General features: G+C 41.0%; 1 protein-coding gene across 4 annotated transcripts; it reads left to right on the top strand.

The window, feature by feature from the left end:
* Positions 1–363: 363 nt before the first annotated feature.
* On the top strand, positions 364–9,092 carry RNF6 (ring finger protein 6). Of its 4 annotated transcripts, none has more exons than XM_013962142.2 (4): positions 364–441; positions 4,023–4,235; positions 4,852–4,959; positions 6,222–9,092. In XM_013962142.2, the coding sequence occupies exons 2-4, from the start codon at positions 4,043–4,045 to the stop codon at positions 7,955–7,957; spliced, it is 2,037 nt and encodes a 678-aa protein (XP_013817596.1). In that variant the 5' UTR covers positions 364–441; positions 4,023–4,042; the 3' UTR covers positions 7,958–9,092. The 4 variants fall into 4 exon arrangements, with proteins under 4 accessions (XP_013817596.1, XP_013817594.1, XP_013817595.1 ...); XM_013962140.2 differs by lacking the exon at positions 364–441 and adding an exon at positions 804–2,690; XM_013962141.2 differs by lacking the exon at positions 364–441 and adding an exon at positions 805–1,414.
* Positions 9,093–17,639: the final 8,547 nt, after the last annotated feature.

Below are 17,639 nucleotides of genomic sequence, written 5' to 3'. Positions count from 1 at the left end.
TTTACGTTTTCCCAAGGTCTTTGTCCTCGTTATGCCACTGCCGCTTCAGAGGCCTTAGCAACAACCTGTGGCTCTGAGCGACAGTGCCATTAGTAAGGACGGTTTGCCCGGGCCGGCCACGCAGAAGGGCAGCGGGACAGGAGCAGCAGGCGGCCACCTCGGCGGGGAGGAGGGCAGGGGGCGCCCCCCAGAGCGGCGGCCTCAGCCCGCCCGCCCGCCGCGCTACGTCGCTGCCCTGCGCGTGCCCCGGCCGTTGACCCGGAGAAGCGCGCGCAGCCCAACCGCCTCCCGCCCGCGCGCGAGATACACCTCTGCGCCTGCGCGGGAGAGGCGGCGCTTGCCCCGGGGCCGCGCTCACGTGCTCGGAACCCTCTGTTCGCAGCTCCCTGCAGCCACCCGGACAGGAATCGGGGCTGGAGTGCGCCGCTCGAAGACTAAGGGGTCCGTTTCTTCCCGGCGTAGGCGGCGGCTGCTCCCGCCGCTGGGAGGGAAGCGGAGCGCGGAGTAGGGCTAGGCCGGGCCGCCCCGCCCCGGTCTACGTCCCGGTCTGCGCCCCGGAGAGGAGGCGAGGACGGGCTCTCGGGTTCCTCCAGTGCCGCAGCTGTCTCGGCGAGACTCCCCCAGGGCACGCGGCGGCATGGACGCCCCCCCGGTTTGGCGCAGCGGGTGATGCCGTTCCCCGCAGGGCAGGGGGACGGGGCGGGGGATGCGGGCAGCGCTGGAAGGAGTAGATCCGGCCGGTGGCGGTTAGTGGCGGGGCCCAACCGGGGAGACGGGGGAGGAGAGAAGCGGGCGGACAGGGTCTGCCCTGCGCCGTTGTGATTGGTCGGCGGCTGTGCCTCGCGCAGGTGATTGGGCGGGGGAGGTGTCAGTCACGTCACCTCGCCCTCCCCTCCCCCCAAGCGGCTGACAACAGGCACCGGCGGGGCGGAGGTGCGCCCGGCCCGGCCCGGGGCTGCCCGCTTCCCGCCTGCGGCCCGGCCCGGCCCGGAGCCTGGGGAAGCGCTCGGGGACCGCCAGCCCCGCACGGGGTGGCAGGGATCGGCAGGCCCTGCTGCCGACCGGGGGCGTGGGGGGGGGGAGGGAGCGGGCAGCCCCAGGCTTTAGGGTTGAACCGTTTGGGGTTTCCTTCCGCCTGTTTTTAATTACCTGGGGACTCTTCCTTTGTCTTTCCTCCCCCCTCCCGGCTCTGTTTTTTTTTTTTTCCCCCTCCTTAAGATTCGGTGAGATCATCTCGCCTGGGGGCTGAAATGTGACAGAAATGCTAAACAGTCCTGTCCAGTCGGGGAGGTTTCCTCATCTAAACTCAGTTGTCATCTCGCTTGCAATCAGGTGGTAGTCTTTCAGAAAAGGAATGCTTAATTAAATTGTGCATAGGAATTCATGGAAAGAGGCCAGAACCTAAAAGCATAAGGTATATATTGCTTTGATAAAAAATTAATGTAGATCTTTGAGAGTGGGCTGGAGGAACTGTAAAATAAGAACTGAAGGAATTAGCCTTAGACTGAAAATTTTAGAAAATGTAGATAAACCCTTGGCATGTGGCACCTGTTTCTTTACAATGGAAGAATAACCCTGAGTCATAACTGGATTTCGATTTCAGTTATCTTACATCTTAGTAGTTAATACCCTTCAACTTTCAATACTCTGAAGTATTGTAAGTGCCAAAGTACTTGATTTTGATGGTGTTTGATAACAATAAATACGGGTAGTAGTTGTCATCCATGCAGTTATGTTAAACAGATGGCATAACTGAACACTTCACACTTCTTGGTGTTTCTGACTCATTTAAAGAGTGTGATTAATCATCCTACCATAATGCTAATTTTTTTCCTACCACCTACAAAATCTAAAGTAGAGAAGAGATTTTCAGATTTTGTGTGGATAAAAAGTAGAGAACCTTTATTTAGGTGGAGGGAGACTGCATGTGATGAACTTTTAATCTTAAGAATTTATATCTGAACTTTACTGTGCAGAAATATGATGATGTATCCAGAAAGTCAGTTACTTGTTTTCAGACTTTCATCTAAAGGGCAGTCTTATGTGAAACTAGCTTAATTTTACCTGACCTTTTTCCTCTCTCTGTGGTACTTGACTCAAGTTCTAAGTCATCTGGGACAGAGGCACTTTCTTTAACATTGTGCTGCGTGGATTTGACATTTTCATAACAATAGTCAAGTGCTGGTGTCATGAGGACAAACTTAGTGTTACCTAAGTGCTGAGTGAAGTGGGAGGTGCAGTTGCATTTGTTTTGAGTAACCAAGGTGATGGAACAAAGACCTGGATGAGAATTTTGTGTTTAAAAATGCGATACAAGAAGTGACCTGATTTGAACATAGCCATTGTGGGAAATGTAAGTCAGCGATTACCTACACCTTGTGAGGCTGAGCAATGAGAGCAATAGTACTTGGAGGCGGGAGGGGAAACCAACAATTATGGGCAGTAGAAAATGTTTTGAAGGGGAGATATTCAGTTTTGATTTCTTTTAAGTTAGTTAAAGAACTAGGAGGGAACTGTTAGATACATTGAGATGCCATACTAAATACAGGAGACAGATTAGGGGAGTGATTCTTTAGGAAGGAATGTTTAGAAATATGGTTGCCTAAGGGGAAGAAAAAAGTAGCATATGGGGAGGAAAAGGAGGAGACCAAGGATGCATCAGAATGGATCCCACAAAGAACATGAGAAAGGTATATTAAATGTATGCCTGCTTCTGCTGTTGGCAATTAAATTTTCTAATTCTTCATATCTGTTGGCAGCATTGATAAGATTTACTCTTTCTCTTTAGTGAATGTATTTCTAATAGTTAGTTGGTTTGGTCTGTTTGTTGGCTCATCAGCTTTCCTGTGAAGACCAATTACTGATTGGAAGTGTACTGAGAATGCTGTTCTGTGTCTCGCCATAAAAGTAATTGAAGTGACTGTGATATGTTGGCAGAATAACTGAAAAAGGGAAATAGATTTGCTTAATAATTTTCTCTCCACACTTTAGCAGAATGTTGCTGTATGGTTCTCTTGCCCTGGTGATCTCTTTAGACAAGTGATCTGTTCTGTTAGCTGTCTACCTCAGCAGGTATTACAGATGGCTTGTTAAAAGTGAAGCCCCATTAAACGATGACACTTGACTTTCAACATTCAATTTGGAAGAAGAGACAAAAACAGGTGTTCTTTAGGAAACAGAAAAGTTGGACTGGTCTGAGAGCTGGTTGGCTAATGAGAGAGATGGTAATGGCACAGAAATCAACAGAGGTGCCTCTTTCTGCCACTGGAGGGTTATTCATGCCTTCTAATAGTGTGGTCATGCTGGTACAATATTTAGGAAGTGAAGAAGTGTAGCCTTTCCTCTTTTATGCCACTTTACTGTAGATGGGTACCCATTTGCTAGCTAATACTTGGATTAGAGAGTGCAAGGAAAATATACAAGCAAAGTCAGAATAGAACCAGTACCACCAAAAATGGATCTGTAGGGTATGTGCTGCATGAGTGGTGGAAGGGGCATCTTTCAAATGTGGAGTACTACTGTAGTCTTACCCGCTAATCAGTAAATGTTTCAAGTGGAAGTTTCCTCTAAAGTAGTAACTTTGGTTGTCAAAAGTCCACACTAGGTAATTACAGTCCCATAACTACAGAACAATGTTTTCAGTGACATTTTAGCTTCTAAAATCCTGTGCAGTGCTGTTGTATTTCACTCAGGAGAGGCGAAATAGGTTTCACATTATTTCTTTAATTTTCTAAGATGTTCTTACTTGGCTAAGAATAAATCAGTCATTGCTGAGTTATTTTAAAGTTGGTATACCAACTGGTGTGTCCTTTCAATGAGAGAACAGGACTTCTGTTTGTGAACAGGCTAGAAGCAAAATATATGCATAATAAACTACACTGATGAACTGACTTGGCAAATAATATAGAATTTGGTTCATCTTAATCATCTTCAGCTATTTATTAATAAACTAAGTTAATTAACAATGCTAGGAACTTATTTCTTACTGTAATTAGTGTGCACTCTAACCTGGTTGTGTTTAGGGTGGCTTGGCCTTATCGCTATGGATCGCTCTCGGCACCGTGCGGGGAATGGCAATGAGCAGGCGTCTTCACGAGAACACCGTTATGGTGAAGATGAGAGACAACGACAGCTAGAGCGCCTCAGTAGGGAGGAGGCTTATTACCAATTCATTAACGAACTCAATGAAGAAGACTACAGGTTGATGAGAGACCACAACCTGCTTGGCACTCCTGGTAAGATACTTTCACTCCTGTGGATATTTTCAGCAAAAAGGACAGTAGACTGAAAAAGCAGAAAAGACAGACAAAATTGCAAATACAAAGTAATGCTACTGCTGTTGGGCACCACTTGTGGTTGGATAACTCAAGTAGCCTGGAGTCTGTGGTTTTGTAGAACGGAGGGGAAAAAAAAACACCCTCATTTTCCGTGCAAAGTCGATGATACCTAATAAAAATTGTCAACTTAGATACTAAAGCTATGAGTAAAAATGTAACTCCTTTGAACAGAACACCTCTGCATATAGATAACATTCAAATCCAAGTAATTAACATCTGTAATAAAGTACAACTTATGGCATGTGGCAGTTTTTTAGGCTTCTGAATTGTTGTTGGAAGTTGTCATGCTCTTGACACACATTTTAGCATCTTTTTTTCTCCTCAGTATCTACTTCCTTTGTTATTTGGGTGCCTGTGTTACAGTCTTATGCTATTGGTGTTTTCTTTTAGATTTAATTAATTTTACTTTATTTCTGAAGGTTTTCCTTCAAGATAGAAAATATTGTTATTTCTGCATGGCTTTGAGCCAATAAAATGTGCTATCTGGCAACATCAAAAATGTAAATTATTTCAGGGGAAATAACAGCAGAAGAGTTGCAGCAACGTTTGGAGGGGGCTAAGGAGCGTCTTGCATCACAAACTGATCCCGAAAACAGAGACAGTGAAGGCAGCGCTGCTGGAGGTAAACATTCTTCATTCATATGTATAAATAGTATGTGAAATGTAAATATTGTTGTTCTGTACAGATATTTAAAAGAAATGCTTAACAATGTAAGTACCAGCCATTTCAAGTCTCTTCCTTTCTGCCTCTGTGGAATGTTTTCATATTTAGAGAGATTCCCTAATGATGCAGAAGCAAACTCGATATATTTCACGAGAACTGATTTACATCAGCCAAGAATTACTTTCTCCTCCTTTCCTGCTTCCTCTTTGCTAGTAAATTTAACAGCACAAAAATAATTTTACTTCTTAGATGGTTTTGATGAGTAGTAAAGAAGTTAGAAAGGAAAAGAGGCTAAATGTAAAACAGTTAACTTTTTCTTTAGCTGTTCTGCTTTTCTTGTTGTTTCATTTCCATTTGTTTTAGTGCAGTGAGGTTTTTGCGTATCTGTACTGTCTGTCTTCTCTTCCCCAGCAATATTTTTTATTCATTTGGCCAATTCCAGTCAGATTCAGTAGAGGAACAGGTGTGTCAGAAATAAAGATATCAAAGTTCTCACAGCTTTTGTGAAAGCTGGTGGAGTAGGGTCACCTTAAGTAGTGCTCTCTTCAAGGGAAAGCCTTTGCTGTGATCTTGACCATTTTCTCTTCTGTTTGTCCTGCCTCATACAGGTAGTTCAGAACTAACCACAATAATGGTTCCTATTACTGAGCTGGTAGTTGAGGGTGCAGTGGGAGGAGACTTGGGAATACAACTGAGGGTATTGCAATAAGGAATGAGTACAATGGCACATAGGGAACAAATCTGCAGGGAGAAAACCGTGTATCACTTACTCCACTGTTTGTAGGCAAAATTCTTGAAAATGCTCTCTAAAACAAGATAAAATCTATCACAATCTTCCTTGATTTAACATAATTAGATGACTAGGATATTCTCAAATCAATAGCTCAAGTAAGGGACAGACATTGGACAAATGCAACTAACTGATTTTTGAATAAGCCGCCTAATTCTGAACGCTTTCTCAGAGGAGACTAAGTGGATATATTCTCTTCTCTGTGTATCTGCTGGTGAGACTAAAATTCTGGGCTCAGCTGATCATTTTTGCTGACATTTTTATGTACAGCCTTTTTTCAGCAGAATTATGTTAGCATAGCTATGTACCTGCCCTGCTGCTGTAATACTTCTGAAGTCAAGGCTCGGCAAGCATAGTGGATTTGGAATTCATCATAATATGGTAAGTGTGCTGTTGTATTAGCAAACAATTATTTATTTGTTTCTTTCAGATTCTGATGTTCTTGGGGAAAGCTCAAATGGTGATTCTTTGCTTGAATGGCTGAACGCATTTCGTCGCACAGGAAATGCCACTCGCAGTGGACAGAGTGGGAACCAGACCTGGAGAGCTGTGAGTCGAACAAATCCAAACAGTGGGGAATTCCGATTTAGTCTTGAAATTAACATAAATCATGAACATAATAATTTTGAAACTGCTGGTGAAGAATATGTGGGTATAGATAGTAGCAGAATGTATTTAGAAAGAAGACATCAAAGAGCTGTCAGTCCAGTAACTACACGAACGAGGAGCAGGACCTCAAGAGAGGCAAACAGTGATGCTTCAAGCACTGCAAGGACCAGATCTGTAAGAAGTTCAGTGACACAAAGCTCTGAAGCAGCCTCTCACCCAGTCTCAGGGAGGCTCAGAAGTAGAACTAGGGATTTGTCAGGCCTTTATAGAACAACTTCTGTACGTAATAGTTCTACAGCTACTGGTGAACAGAGAGAACTGCCAGAAAGAGGTACTTCTACAGGACTTCCAAGAGGTAGAGCTAGAGCTAATGTTCAGATGAGTACAAACCAAAGACTAGAAATTCTACGGTTAAGGTCTACTTTGAGTAGTCGAAGCCGCTCTCCACTGCAAAGACAAGATGACGCTGCTCGTTCTGAGGAACATGGGCAGAGGCAAGATAGAAGTGCACAGCAGATCAACAGAAGTAGAAGACAAACAGCACAGCTTTCTCCACAGCCTGCTGAAGAACAAGCAAGAGGTAACACTCAGACTCCTCAACTTCCCAGTGCAGCCCCATCCTTGGGGATAACTTTGGAAGAGGAGGAATCTAGTAGGCCAATAGCTGCTGTTAGAAGGCATCCAACAATTACATTAGATCTTCAGGTGAGAAGAATTCGCCCTGGAGAAAACAGAGATCGGGACAGTATTGCTAGTAGAACTCGTTCTAGAGTAGGAATGGCAGAAAACACTGTTACTTTTGAAAGTGACAGTGGGGGCTTTCGACGTACGATATCACGATCAGAACGTGCAGGTATTCGAACCTATGTTAGCACTATACGGATACCTCTTCGTCGGATTTCAGAAACTGGACTTGGTGAACCTTCCTCAGTGGCTCTTCGATCAATCCTTCGACAAATTATGACAGGTTTTGGAGAACTGAGTTCTTTAATGGAGACAGAATCTAACTCAGAAATGCAAAGAAGTGGTCATCACTTATCAGATATGCACTCAGAGCAAAATAACTCAAATTTAGCAAACAATAGCAGTGATCCAAGTGAGATTTCTTCTAGAAATGGGCGTGCTGTAGAAGGCAGCAGTGAAACAAATGGACAGAATGATGATACTCAACATTATGGTCGCAATAATGAAAGTCAAGATAGCAGACAGTCTCAGGATGCTAACAACCTAGTGGAAAATGGAACACTGCCCATTCTTCGGCTTGCTCACTTCTTCTTGCTGAATGAAGATGACGATGATGAGCGTTTAAGAGGTCTAACCAAAGAACAGATTGACAATCTTTCTACCCGGAGCTATGGGGATATTAACACTGAGAATGAAATAAGTAAAACATGTAGTGTTTGCATTAATGAATACGTAACAGGAAATAAACTAAGGCAGTTACCGTGCATGCATGAGTTTCATATTCACTGTATTGATCGCTGGCTTTCAGAAAATTCCACTTGCCCAATTTGTCGGCAGCCCGTATTAGGGTCTAATGCCACAGACAATGGCTAAAATTATTTATACTGCTCAGTATTCAAGGATTTACTTCTGCTCTATTTATGATGAGCCAGACAGAATGAGTTCACTTGCAAAAGGGTTCATTTGTGGGGGGATTTTTGTTAATTCTTTAAAAATAATAGGAAACTTGTCTAAATCTAGCAATGTAAATACTATTTTTCTCCAAGTGCAGATCTAGGAGTACATGTAGAATCAAATGATATCAGTAAAGTTTATATTTTTTTAGGTAATTTTGTTATGCTAAGCACTTTTGTAAATACAGAAATGCAATAGTTAATCAGTCCTGCTTAATGTATGTTTTTTTTAACAGTGTAATGGACTCACTTTATTTAGATTACAAATTGTTTCACACAGACTCACCACTGTGTTGAAAAATTAGTGTCTAAATAGCCATTCGTTAGCTTTTTGTTCTAAGAACAATTTCTTTTACAGAGTCTCTTGCTGGACATGTTTGCTAAAGATATTTAAGTTACTTGAAATGCTCATTTTAATATACAGTATATTTTTTTTAACATTGAAATATCCTTTCCAAAAACTTGCCAATTTGGTTCTATTTAAAATTTTTTATGGCAATTTTTGCATGTGGTTTTACACAATGCTTTATGCTGACAAGTTCATATTCAAAAGTGGATGGGTTAGTGACATTATAAAATGTACATAATTTAATGCTGTCTCTGACAATCGCTGTCTTTTCAATACAGGCAGCAATCAAATCAATGATAATTCCAAGAAGTTGTGTCTTACTGAACATAGATATTTGTTCAAAGAATAAATAAGCATTGAGGAAGCCTTTTTACTCTTCCAAACTACTCGATTGATATTCATGGTTTTTTTTAACTGCCTTAGTTTAAAGAGGGAAATAATTCCTTGACCATTATATTGTCTACAATATGCATGATTTGTGCATCCTACTCAGAAAAACAAAACAAAAGCTTAAAGTGTTTTTGTACAGAAATCTGACAGGTACATATATAATGTTAGTCCTCTTAAAACATGTCTGAGGACCAAATGGCAAAAGACACTAAAAAGGACGAAATAAGCTTCCTTTAAAGTCCCCAGATTCCTGTATAATTAGATATTAAACTTTATACCAATAACTTATAAAGAAATAAAGTTGCAAAGTAAATAACTGAGGCTTTGTGTGAATTACTGTTGAACCATGTTCTTTAGATTGATAAGAAGATATCGTTCCTAATGCTTGTTCTCAGTTTTCACTGTAATCCTTTCTCACGTTTTCCCCAGCTGTGTACTTGTTTCCACAGTGTCTGTGTGTGTCTGTGTGTGTTAGCTGTTATGGTAGATACAAACACAATACAAAGCACCGTTAGGGATACCGGAAGTAAGCTGACTGTTACAAAGCTCATCTTTTTCTGAGTAATGTGCATCTCCATGTTTCCTAGGGAAAGACAGTATAATGCAACACTTCTTTTGTGTGTATATTTTGAACATCAGAAAGAATATTTCAAGTGAAGAGTTTGCACTGACTTTGTCTTCAGATTGCCTTTATAAGATGTGCACTTCTGTGCTATGTGCTACAGTTGACACATCTGTTAATGGCATCTTTGAGGGGAAACTGTAAAACCCTGTGTTAAGCTATTATATATGTAGTTAAGTTTTGCACGTGAGAAACTTGTGTCAAAAGTTCCACAAGCTCAAGATGCTTCTTTTTATTCTTAGAAGTAGTTCTAAGAAATTCCCTTATGAGATTTTAGATGAGTTCAAGGAGGTGATTGAAGTATCTTGTGACTTGGTTTTGACTGCTAGTTGTTGCAAGCTTTGTTGACAGCTTTAAGTGTCCCCTTAGCTATACTAAAAAGCAGGGAGATTTAAATATGACTATCAGAACTAGCTTATGTTTTACTTTTTTTTTTCTTCTGTTATTTCTGTTAGTTCTCGATGTTGGTAATATGTAAATATGTGGGTGCCTTCTACTGCTTCCCTGTCTCCTGGATTTCCTTTATATTTGAAAGCTGCCTCAAGTGACACATGGGTAGAAACCTGCTTTGGGCTCAGCATTGCTTTGCTGGCAGTTGGGGTTCTTCCAAGGTCAGTGGCCCTTCAGATCCTCGCTGCAGCAGGTATGTGACGGGGTAGAGCAGGGAGTGGGAGGGGAAGGGTGGCCCCGGGACCGTGCAGCTGACAGAACAAGCGAGTATCCTGCACTGTCACGTGCACAGTCCTGTCCCCAGAGGGGAACGAAGCAGTGACCTTACCTGACCTAGGGTGTTGGTGGTAACTGTGGCTGAGTGCCTCCTCTCCCACTTTTTTCTTTTTTCTTTAACAGCTAGTTGGAATCCTGCTCAACTCTTACATTAATGCACTAGAAGTCGAGGGAGATTCTTTGTGCCTTCTTCCATTAAGATGGGATTTTGCTTTGTAACCATAAGAGGAAAGTTTCTTGCACAGTTCAAGACAGGCTCCCCTGTGACAGGATACTTGTAACTGCGTTGCTGCTGGGAAATATGACAAAGTGCACTTCGCATAGGCTACCGGATGGGTATGCGCTGACTTTAGTGGGAACTTACAAGTAATGGTAAAAATAGGTTGATATGAAGTAGCTTACTGCAATTCTAGCAAATACACAAAATAGCTTGCTGCTTCAAGTGACTCTTCAAAAATCAGTCACACAAGAATTTCCATAGGTGTAGCTGATGCTATTATTTGGACCTAATTAACCCTTTATTCTTAGTGATGACAGAGCAAAGAAAGCAGCTGATGGCTCTCCAGGTTATCATAACTTCTGCTGTTCCTCTGATTAAGTTTTCTTGTATAGGTTATATTCTATATGATAGAATCTATAATTATATAGGCATGTTGGATCAAAAAAATCCCTGAGCCATGCACTAGATTAATATTCTTGTTGCTCTTTTGAAATGGAAAGACTGGTACTCAATGCAGGATTCAGAATGTGGCTGAACTATGCATTATATAGTGACATAATATTGTTTTTTCCTCCCCATCTATGATCTGAATAATTCCTAATATTCTGTTTTTGCTTTTGATTGCTGCTCAACTCCAAGCTGATGTTTTATCAAGTTATCCAGAATGATTTCACTATCTCTTTCATGAATGTTAATTGCTAATGTAGAACTGATCATTATGTACTTTTTTGTGTACTGTTGCATACTAGTTTTGATTCCTCATGTATGGGGGTTTTTTTGTTTGTTTGTTTTTTGGTGCAAGCTGAATTTTCTCTGCCCTGGGTACCCTGCCTCTTGTGATTTCTCTTTCTTTGTCATACCCCCAAAATTCTGTACCATTTGCAGGCTTTATCAGTTGTTATTTACTACTTTTTCTGATCACTTATGAATATCCCAAATAGCACAGGTACTTCATTAGCAATGCCTTCTATTTTAAAGAGTAACTTTATTTCTACCCGCTTAATCAGTTAATTTATGAGAGGAATGTATTTTTTCTTGATGAAAGGGGAATAGAGAGAAATATTTGAAGAACTTAAAGACAATCAGCGTATGTATTTCCTGATACTGATACTTGTTGAGGAGAACCTGAAATCTAAGTAAAGCACTGACAGAACGAAGCTTGTATGTTAATTGACTCCTGTTAATTATCCCCAAATTCTATCTGATCAGGTGATCTAATAACATGTTTTATCCTTCCTTTGCCTTTAAAAAGGCTGAAGGGAGGAGTAATATTTGCTTTTTCTTCATATATTTCATATAAAGATGCAAAAGCCTTTGCCTCTCTTCTCCTTCCTAGGACTGTATTTTAATACAGCTTCATAGTATTACTACTTGTCACTAAGAGAAAAAGAAAACCCCTGATATGTGAATTAGCACAATGACAAGACACTTTGTCTACTTAAGTTTTATATATAAAAGTAAAAAGGTGTCAGAAGCATGTTTGTGCATCAAGAGCAAAATCCAGTTTGTGTTGCAGGCTGCCATCACTTGAATAATCTGAAGTCAGACACCAAAGCAAGTGCATATAAATAACACTGAGATCACTCACTTAGCAATATAGAAGTTTCACCCTTTTTGCAGTATCAGTCAATTTTTGAGTAACATTACACATTTAGCATTTCAAAGCGACACATGATAAGGAGAGGTTTGTTTTTTCAAAGAGCATTCGTTAACAAATATATTAAAGGCTGTAAATGTGTGTGGAAAATGGACTTAATACAAAAGTGTTTGAATTCAGTTTCTGTTACTCAAAATGAAGAAAATCAATATTTCCTGTAATATCTCAAATGTATTTTCTAAAATTTCAGTTCTTACATCCTATTGGAGTTTGGGGATTTCAATATTTGTAGCTGAAATTTATTTAATCTTTTCTCATAAAAAGAAAAATCAAAGCCAATTTTCAAATTCTGGAATTCCATGGGGTTTTTCCCTTTTCCCCCTTGTAAATTGCCACAGTCTTCCATCCTATGAAGACAAATGATCCAATATGAATGAAGGTAAATGATCCAATAATCCACTTTGTTCCTTCCTTCTTCTGATAATTCAGCATATTCTACGTTTTCCACATGGACGTTTTCATTTATTTTAGTTGATTTTTTTCAGTTCCCAGTTAAGTTTCCCCTAGTGAAATTCTCCGTTTTGCAAACCAGCCTTTTCTAACAGCATTCATTAAACACACATTTTTACCTTTTCCAAGTAACATTTTAACTAATGTAGAACTACATTCATCACTCATGCTGAGCTCTGCTTTAGGAATGCTCTTTGCACTTTCTGAGCGTAACCTGGCACAATATCTTATTTACTCCTGGCTAGTTATGGCTCTTTCAGCAGCTGAAGACTGCTGAAGCTAGATACTTCCCAGCTATGTTTGTGTCACAGGAACATTTCTTAAGTTAGAATGTGCAATCCTAACACCATACTCTGTGCAAGAAACCTCAGAAATAAAGTCAGACTCTCCTGTATTTATTATCTTGATATGTTTAATATGGAAGATGTAACTTACCAGCTTCAGCTGTTGCATGAGAGACCCACCTATTTTGAACTGATTCTGCACATTCTCAGGCTTGTGCTTAAAAGTATTTGATAATGGGGAGTGTCATTATTTGGTATTCTGTCCAATTTCTGCATGTCAGTTAATGTGAAGTTAGCTTTTATTGCTATAAAAATGCTAGAACTGGGTTTACCTGGCCAGCAGTAGAAAGGTACCTATGCACACTTCATGGTGCCAGTTCTGACTTTTCTGTCTGTGCTAAGGGGCTGGCCTGGATCAGACACTTCTCCCCCTTTATGTGATAGGGAGGCAAAAACAAAATGAGAACCTGTGAGCAATAAGAAGCAGAAGTGACACAGTAGAGCTTGGCCTTCCTGAGGCAAATGGGAGGAACATGCAGGCAGTATTAGGCAGGGGAGTGAAAGAGAGGGATCATCTTTACCAGTTTTGGAGCCCGAATTTATGTGCAGAATCAAAGTGCTAGACTCAGGGCAGACTGAAACCTACAGAATTACATTGATACCTGGGTTCCAGGAGAATCTGGAATCTTTTGTGCTTCTGTTGAAATAAATAGCAACAAGGTGTTCAGAGACTAAGAAGCCGGTGCCGGTCTGCTCATATATTACATGCTTTCAAAGAGTTAAAGCAGAAACTGTTGTTTAATCTGTGAGGCGAATGGGGCAGTTGAAGAACCTGGCACCAGGCACTGGGCCTGGTTGGCTGGGCAGTAGATCCAGCTCTTAGTCTCTGTTTCCTACTCCCTCACACAGGGACCCAACACAGCATTAGTGCCTGGTTTCAGTTCAGACTCCAGAGGTTTTAAACACCTGAGAATTTGGTTGTGTGCTCTGATTGCAGCCTAGTAAATGGCCAAATGGGACAACCTGTCAGTTTTATTTTTCATAGTCCCCTTTGATCTGGAAGAGCTAGATTCTGCCTTTGCTGCAAGAAATGTTGGGGATTCATACTTTGTTCAGCTCATGTCTCTACTACAGATTTTGCCTGCGTAACAGCAGGCATAAACATAATATAGAAGGATATCCCTATGCTGGCTTTCCTCCAGCAAATGCAGGTTACAGGAGCAGCGAGATTATGGCAGCAGCCGGGGTGTGTAGCTAGGCACCAGCAGGTTCTCACTGCTCCCACTGGTGAATAGGTGATGTCTATGCCGCTCACCCGTGATGCCACATCTTTGCTGTAATGAGTATCAGCATGATTAGAGTAGGGGAAAGGCAGGTACGTCTACATGTTCTTGTCATTATTCAATTTGCTGAGCTAGTTTGAGTGCTACCTGTTATTAGAAATGCAGATGCGCTTCTTGGCAGTCGCAGTGGGAGCTGTGGCAGTGTGGGGGTGCCAGCTCTGACCAGTGCAGAAGATGGAAGAAGATTTGCACTGGCAGCACAAAAAGGTGCCCATCTATTCAAAGTGACTATAATCCGCTTTCAGTAATGCACTGAGAACACTTATTCTTCAGGTGGTAAGTTCTAATGGAGCAAGGCTGTCGCTTTTGTCTGTCGTAAGAGCCAAAGGATGGTTGTACCCAGTTCTATGAAACTGATGGCTAGAGTTTTTGCAGCCAGCTGATTCATCTTATGGTGAAGGTTAAAACACAGGGAAGAACTTATGTAGGACTGTAGAAAATAAGTAATGACTTTGGGCATCTACTGGATATAAAAGAAGACTTGATGCCTTATATTTAAGGATAGTCAAGGGAATACGGTGCTGCTAGTTTAGGGTAATGTGTCTCTTCAGAGAGCCAGAACACCACTCATGGCACCAGCGCATAGAGTAAGTGAAAAAACAGCTAAGCACTCACACATACATCTATATGTGCAGGGAAAATTTTTACTACAGTTGTGAAGTTGAATACAACAAAGCTGGGAAATGCTAGAACGAAGGTTACCTTTCCCACCATAGTTCGACTTTCTGGTGCCTCTCTGTGCTGATATCAACTCTCTGTGCAAACATGGGCCTCTCTCAGAGCACCGAGTGGGTCAAGTCCACCTACAGAGCTGTTACCAAATCTTTCTTTGTTGTTTGGTATATGGCTCTGAGTCTTTTGTTATTGGATGCTTTTAACTTCCTGTTGTTTAAGGGAACTACTGGCTTGTTCGTGGATTATTTCAGGTGCTCATCATTCATGGGCATTTTCTCAATATCTTTGTGAGAGGAGGATCTACTTTGTACTTAGAAATTTTACTTCTCATCTAAGTGTGTGTTTGTTTGTTTGTTTTTTAGTTAGTGTCTATCCATCTCACCATCTTCTATTCAGGCGTTTAACAGGATGTAGCTTACACAAAGATAATTGTATGGCATGAAAATAAGCTAAAAATAAATAAATGTGTAAGAAAAACAGCAATATATCCTCAAACTAGAGGAACTATCTTCTAAGACATCTTTGGTTAATCTCTATTAGACGTCTTCTCCTGCTTGAGGACACACATCTATTGGTACTGGGATTATGCTAGTATTATCTCTGGAAGGAGTAAGTGGCATGCTAAATGACTTTGGTGATATTCAGAAGAGTAATTTATTGCTACAGAAATAAATATAAAAGAAAAAGGTGGGCAGAAGTTTTAAAAATAAAAATTTATTCCAATGGAAATATTAAATTTAGGTCAGCTGGGAGCACTAAACCAAAAGCTGTCTAGAAAGCTTTTTAATGCTGAAAATGAACGAGAGCTGATTTGGACAGGACCCTTGGAAAGATACAGAGAACTATCAAGTTGAGTTAATAGGTTTTTCCACTTCTTACATTTGTGATGCTATCAGTGACTTTCTAGCTGATATTATGTCCCTGTATGCCTCTCTAATGGTCTCTCTTCTTTAATAATATATAACCTAGAAATGGATTCTTGTGTTACAATATAAGTGCAAACTGGGCAGTTTTAACTTCTTCCTATTCCTCAGACTCTTTCCATCTTTCTTTTCTTCCTCCTTACATATTTATTAGATCTTTTTCTACACCAGCAACCATTTGCAAACTTTTTTCACTCTTTCATCCTAGGAACAGACTAATTCTGCAAAGTACTTTTCTCTGGCACTGCTGAAAAGTTCATATGAATCAGTTATATGTCCTGAAAAGAGGAGAGATTTGGGATAGTAGGGCCATCAGTCTTCCTGGTTTTCATAGTCTTACTTTCAAGGTTTATCAAATATACAGACTGTCCCAGAATAATATCTCTGAAACTAATTCAAGGATGTCATGTTGTTTTTGTGTTTCAATAGGTCTGTGACATATTTGCTTCATAACATCAGTGTTTTCTTAATACTGCATCATAAAACAGAAAAGCAAATTTGAAAATTCTGAAGCAAGATGTGCAACGTATATTTTGCAGTGCTGTGACCTGAGAGCATTGTCAGATAGCCTAGTCCAAATCTACCCAAAATAATGCAAGAAGTTGTGATCCATGCAGCTGAATCGCCATGATAGGCACAAGATGTCTTGGCATGATTCAGTGTCAAGCGGTGACTCTGTTCATGCTTTTAGCTTTTTAGAAATACAAGCAGGCATCTAGTTCATTAGGTGTTTTGCTGTTTGGTATGTACAATTAAATTATGAATGTTGCCATTTGATCTATAAACAATAGTCAAAGGGAAAATGGAACATAAAATATGATAATTAGTTTGACTGGAAGATGTAGATTAAGTTATCAGGTTGGTTTTGGTATCAAGCATCTTGCTAAGTTACAGGCACAGTTAAAATGTGGTAATATAAATATGACAGTAAGATTTGGCTTAGATTTGACAAACATTTGAATATATATAGCCAAGGAGAATTGCACAGCCTTATTCTATTAATATAAGGCAGGTTGTTAATCAGTATGAAAAATAAATATGCAAGTACATAAAGAAAGGAATCAGAGGCACGAGCAGGAGAACGGGTCTCTGGAGTTTGTCTCAGGGCAATCACGACCATGTGCAAAATTAGGAATAAGAAAGGAGATGGTAAATTAAAGCAGGTTACATCCTACCACTCCGTGCTTGTGCCTTGATGGGAAATAACTATTTTTATTTTAACAGCAAATACTGTTTCCTAACTATTTTGATTTTAACAGTTTCCCTGTGCTCAGGCTTCTGCTGAAATAAGCCCATGCAGTCTTGTAATAACCACTTTTGCAGTCTTGTAATAACTACCAAGTTATTGATCAGAAACCAGCCTGGTGAAGAAAGCAACCTGGCCACCAGGCCAAATGGGTAAGCTTTAAACTAGGTGCAAGGTGGGAGGGAGATGACAACCAACAATCAAGTGAAGAAGTGGTGAACTGAGTTGGTAAGCAAAGGCTGCAGGGCGATGTGGACAGGACAGACCTCGTCATCAACAAGGCAGGGCTGAAGTGGGATCGTCCCAGCTGTATACACACAAATAAGGCAGTGTCCATGAGAAGCTCTTGTACCTTTTCTGGGAAGCCAGCATAAGTGGGTGCCTCTGTGAAGTACCTGTATGCTAACACACACAGCATGGGGAACAAATGGGAGGAATTAGAGGTCTGCATGGGGTTACAGAGTTACAGTCTCATTGGGATCACGGAGATATGGTGGGATAGCTCACACGTCTGGAATGCTACAATAGGTAGATACAGGCTCTTTGGGAAGGACATGCCAGGAAGGTTAGGAGGAGGAGTTGCCGTTTATGAGAGAGCAGCGAGAATGCATGGAGCTCTGCCTGGGGATGGAGGATGAGCCAGCTGAGAACTCATGGGTCGGGATTAGCCAAGACCAATGTGAGCGACATTGTGGTAGGTGTCTGCTACAGACCACC

Source organism: Apteryx mantelli, chromosome 1, assembly GCF_036417845.1.
Source record: "Apteryx mantelli isolate bAptMan1 chromosome 1, bAptMan1.hap1, whole genome shotgun sequence".
In the NCBI taxonomy this organism is placed as follows: Eukaryota; Metazoa; Chordata; class Aves; order Apterygiformes; family Apterygidae; genus Apteryx; species Apteryx mantelli.
This window is presented reverse-complemented; position numbering and strand designations above follow the sequence as displayed.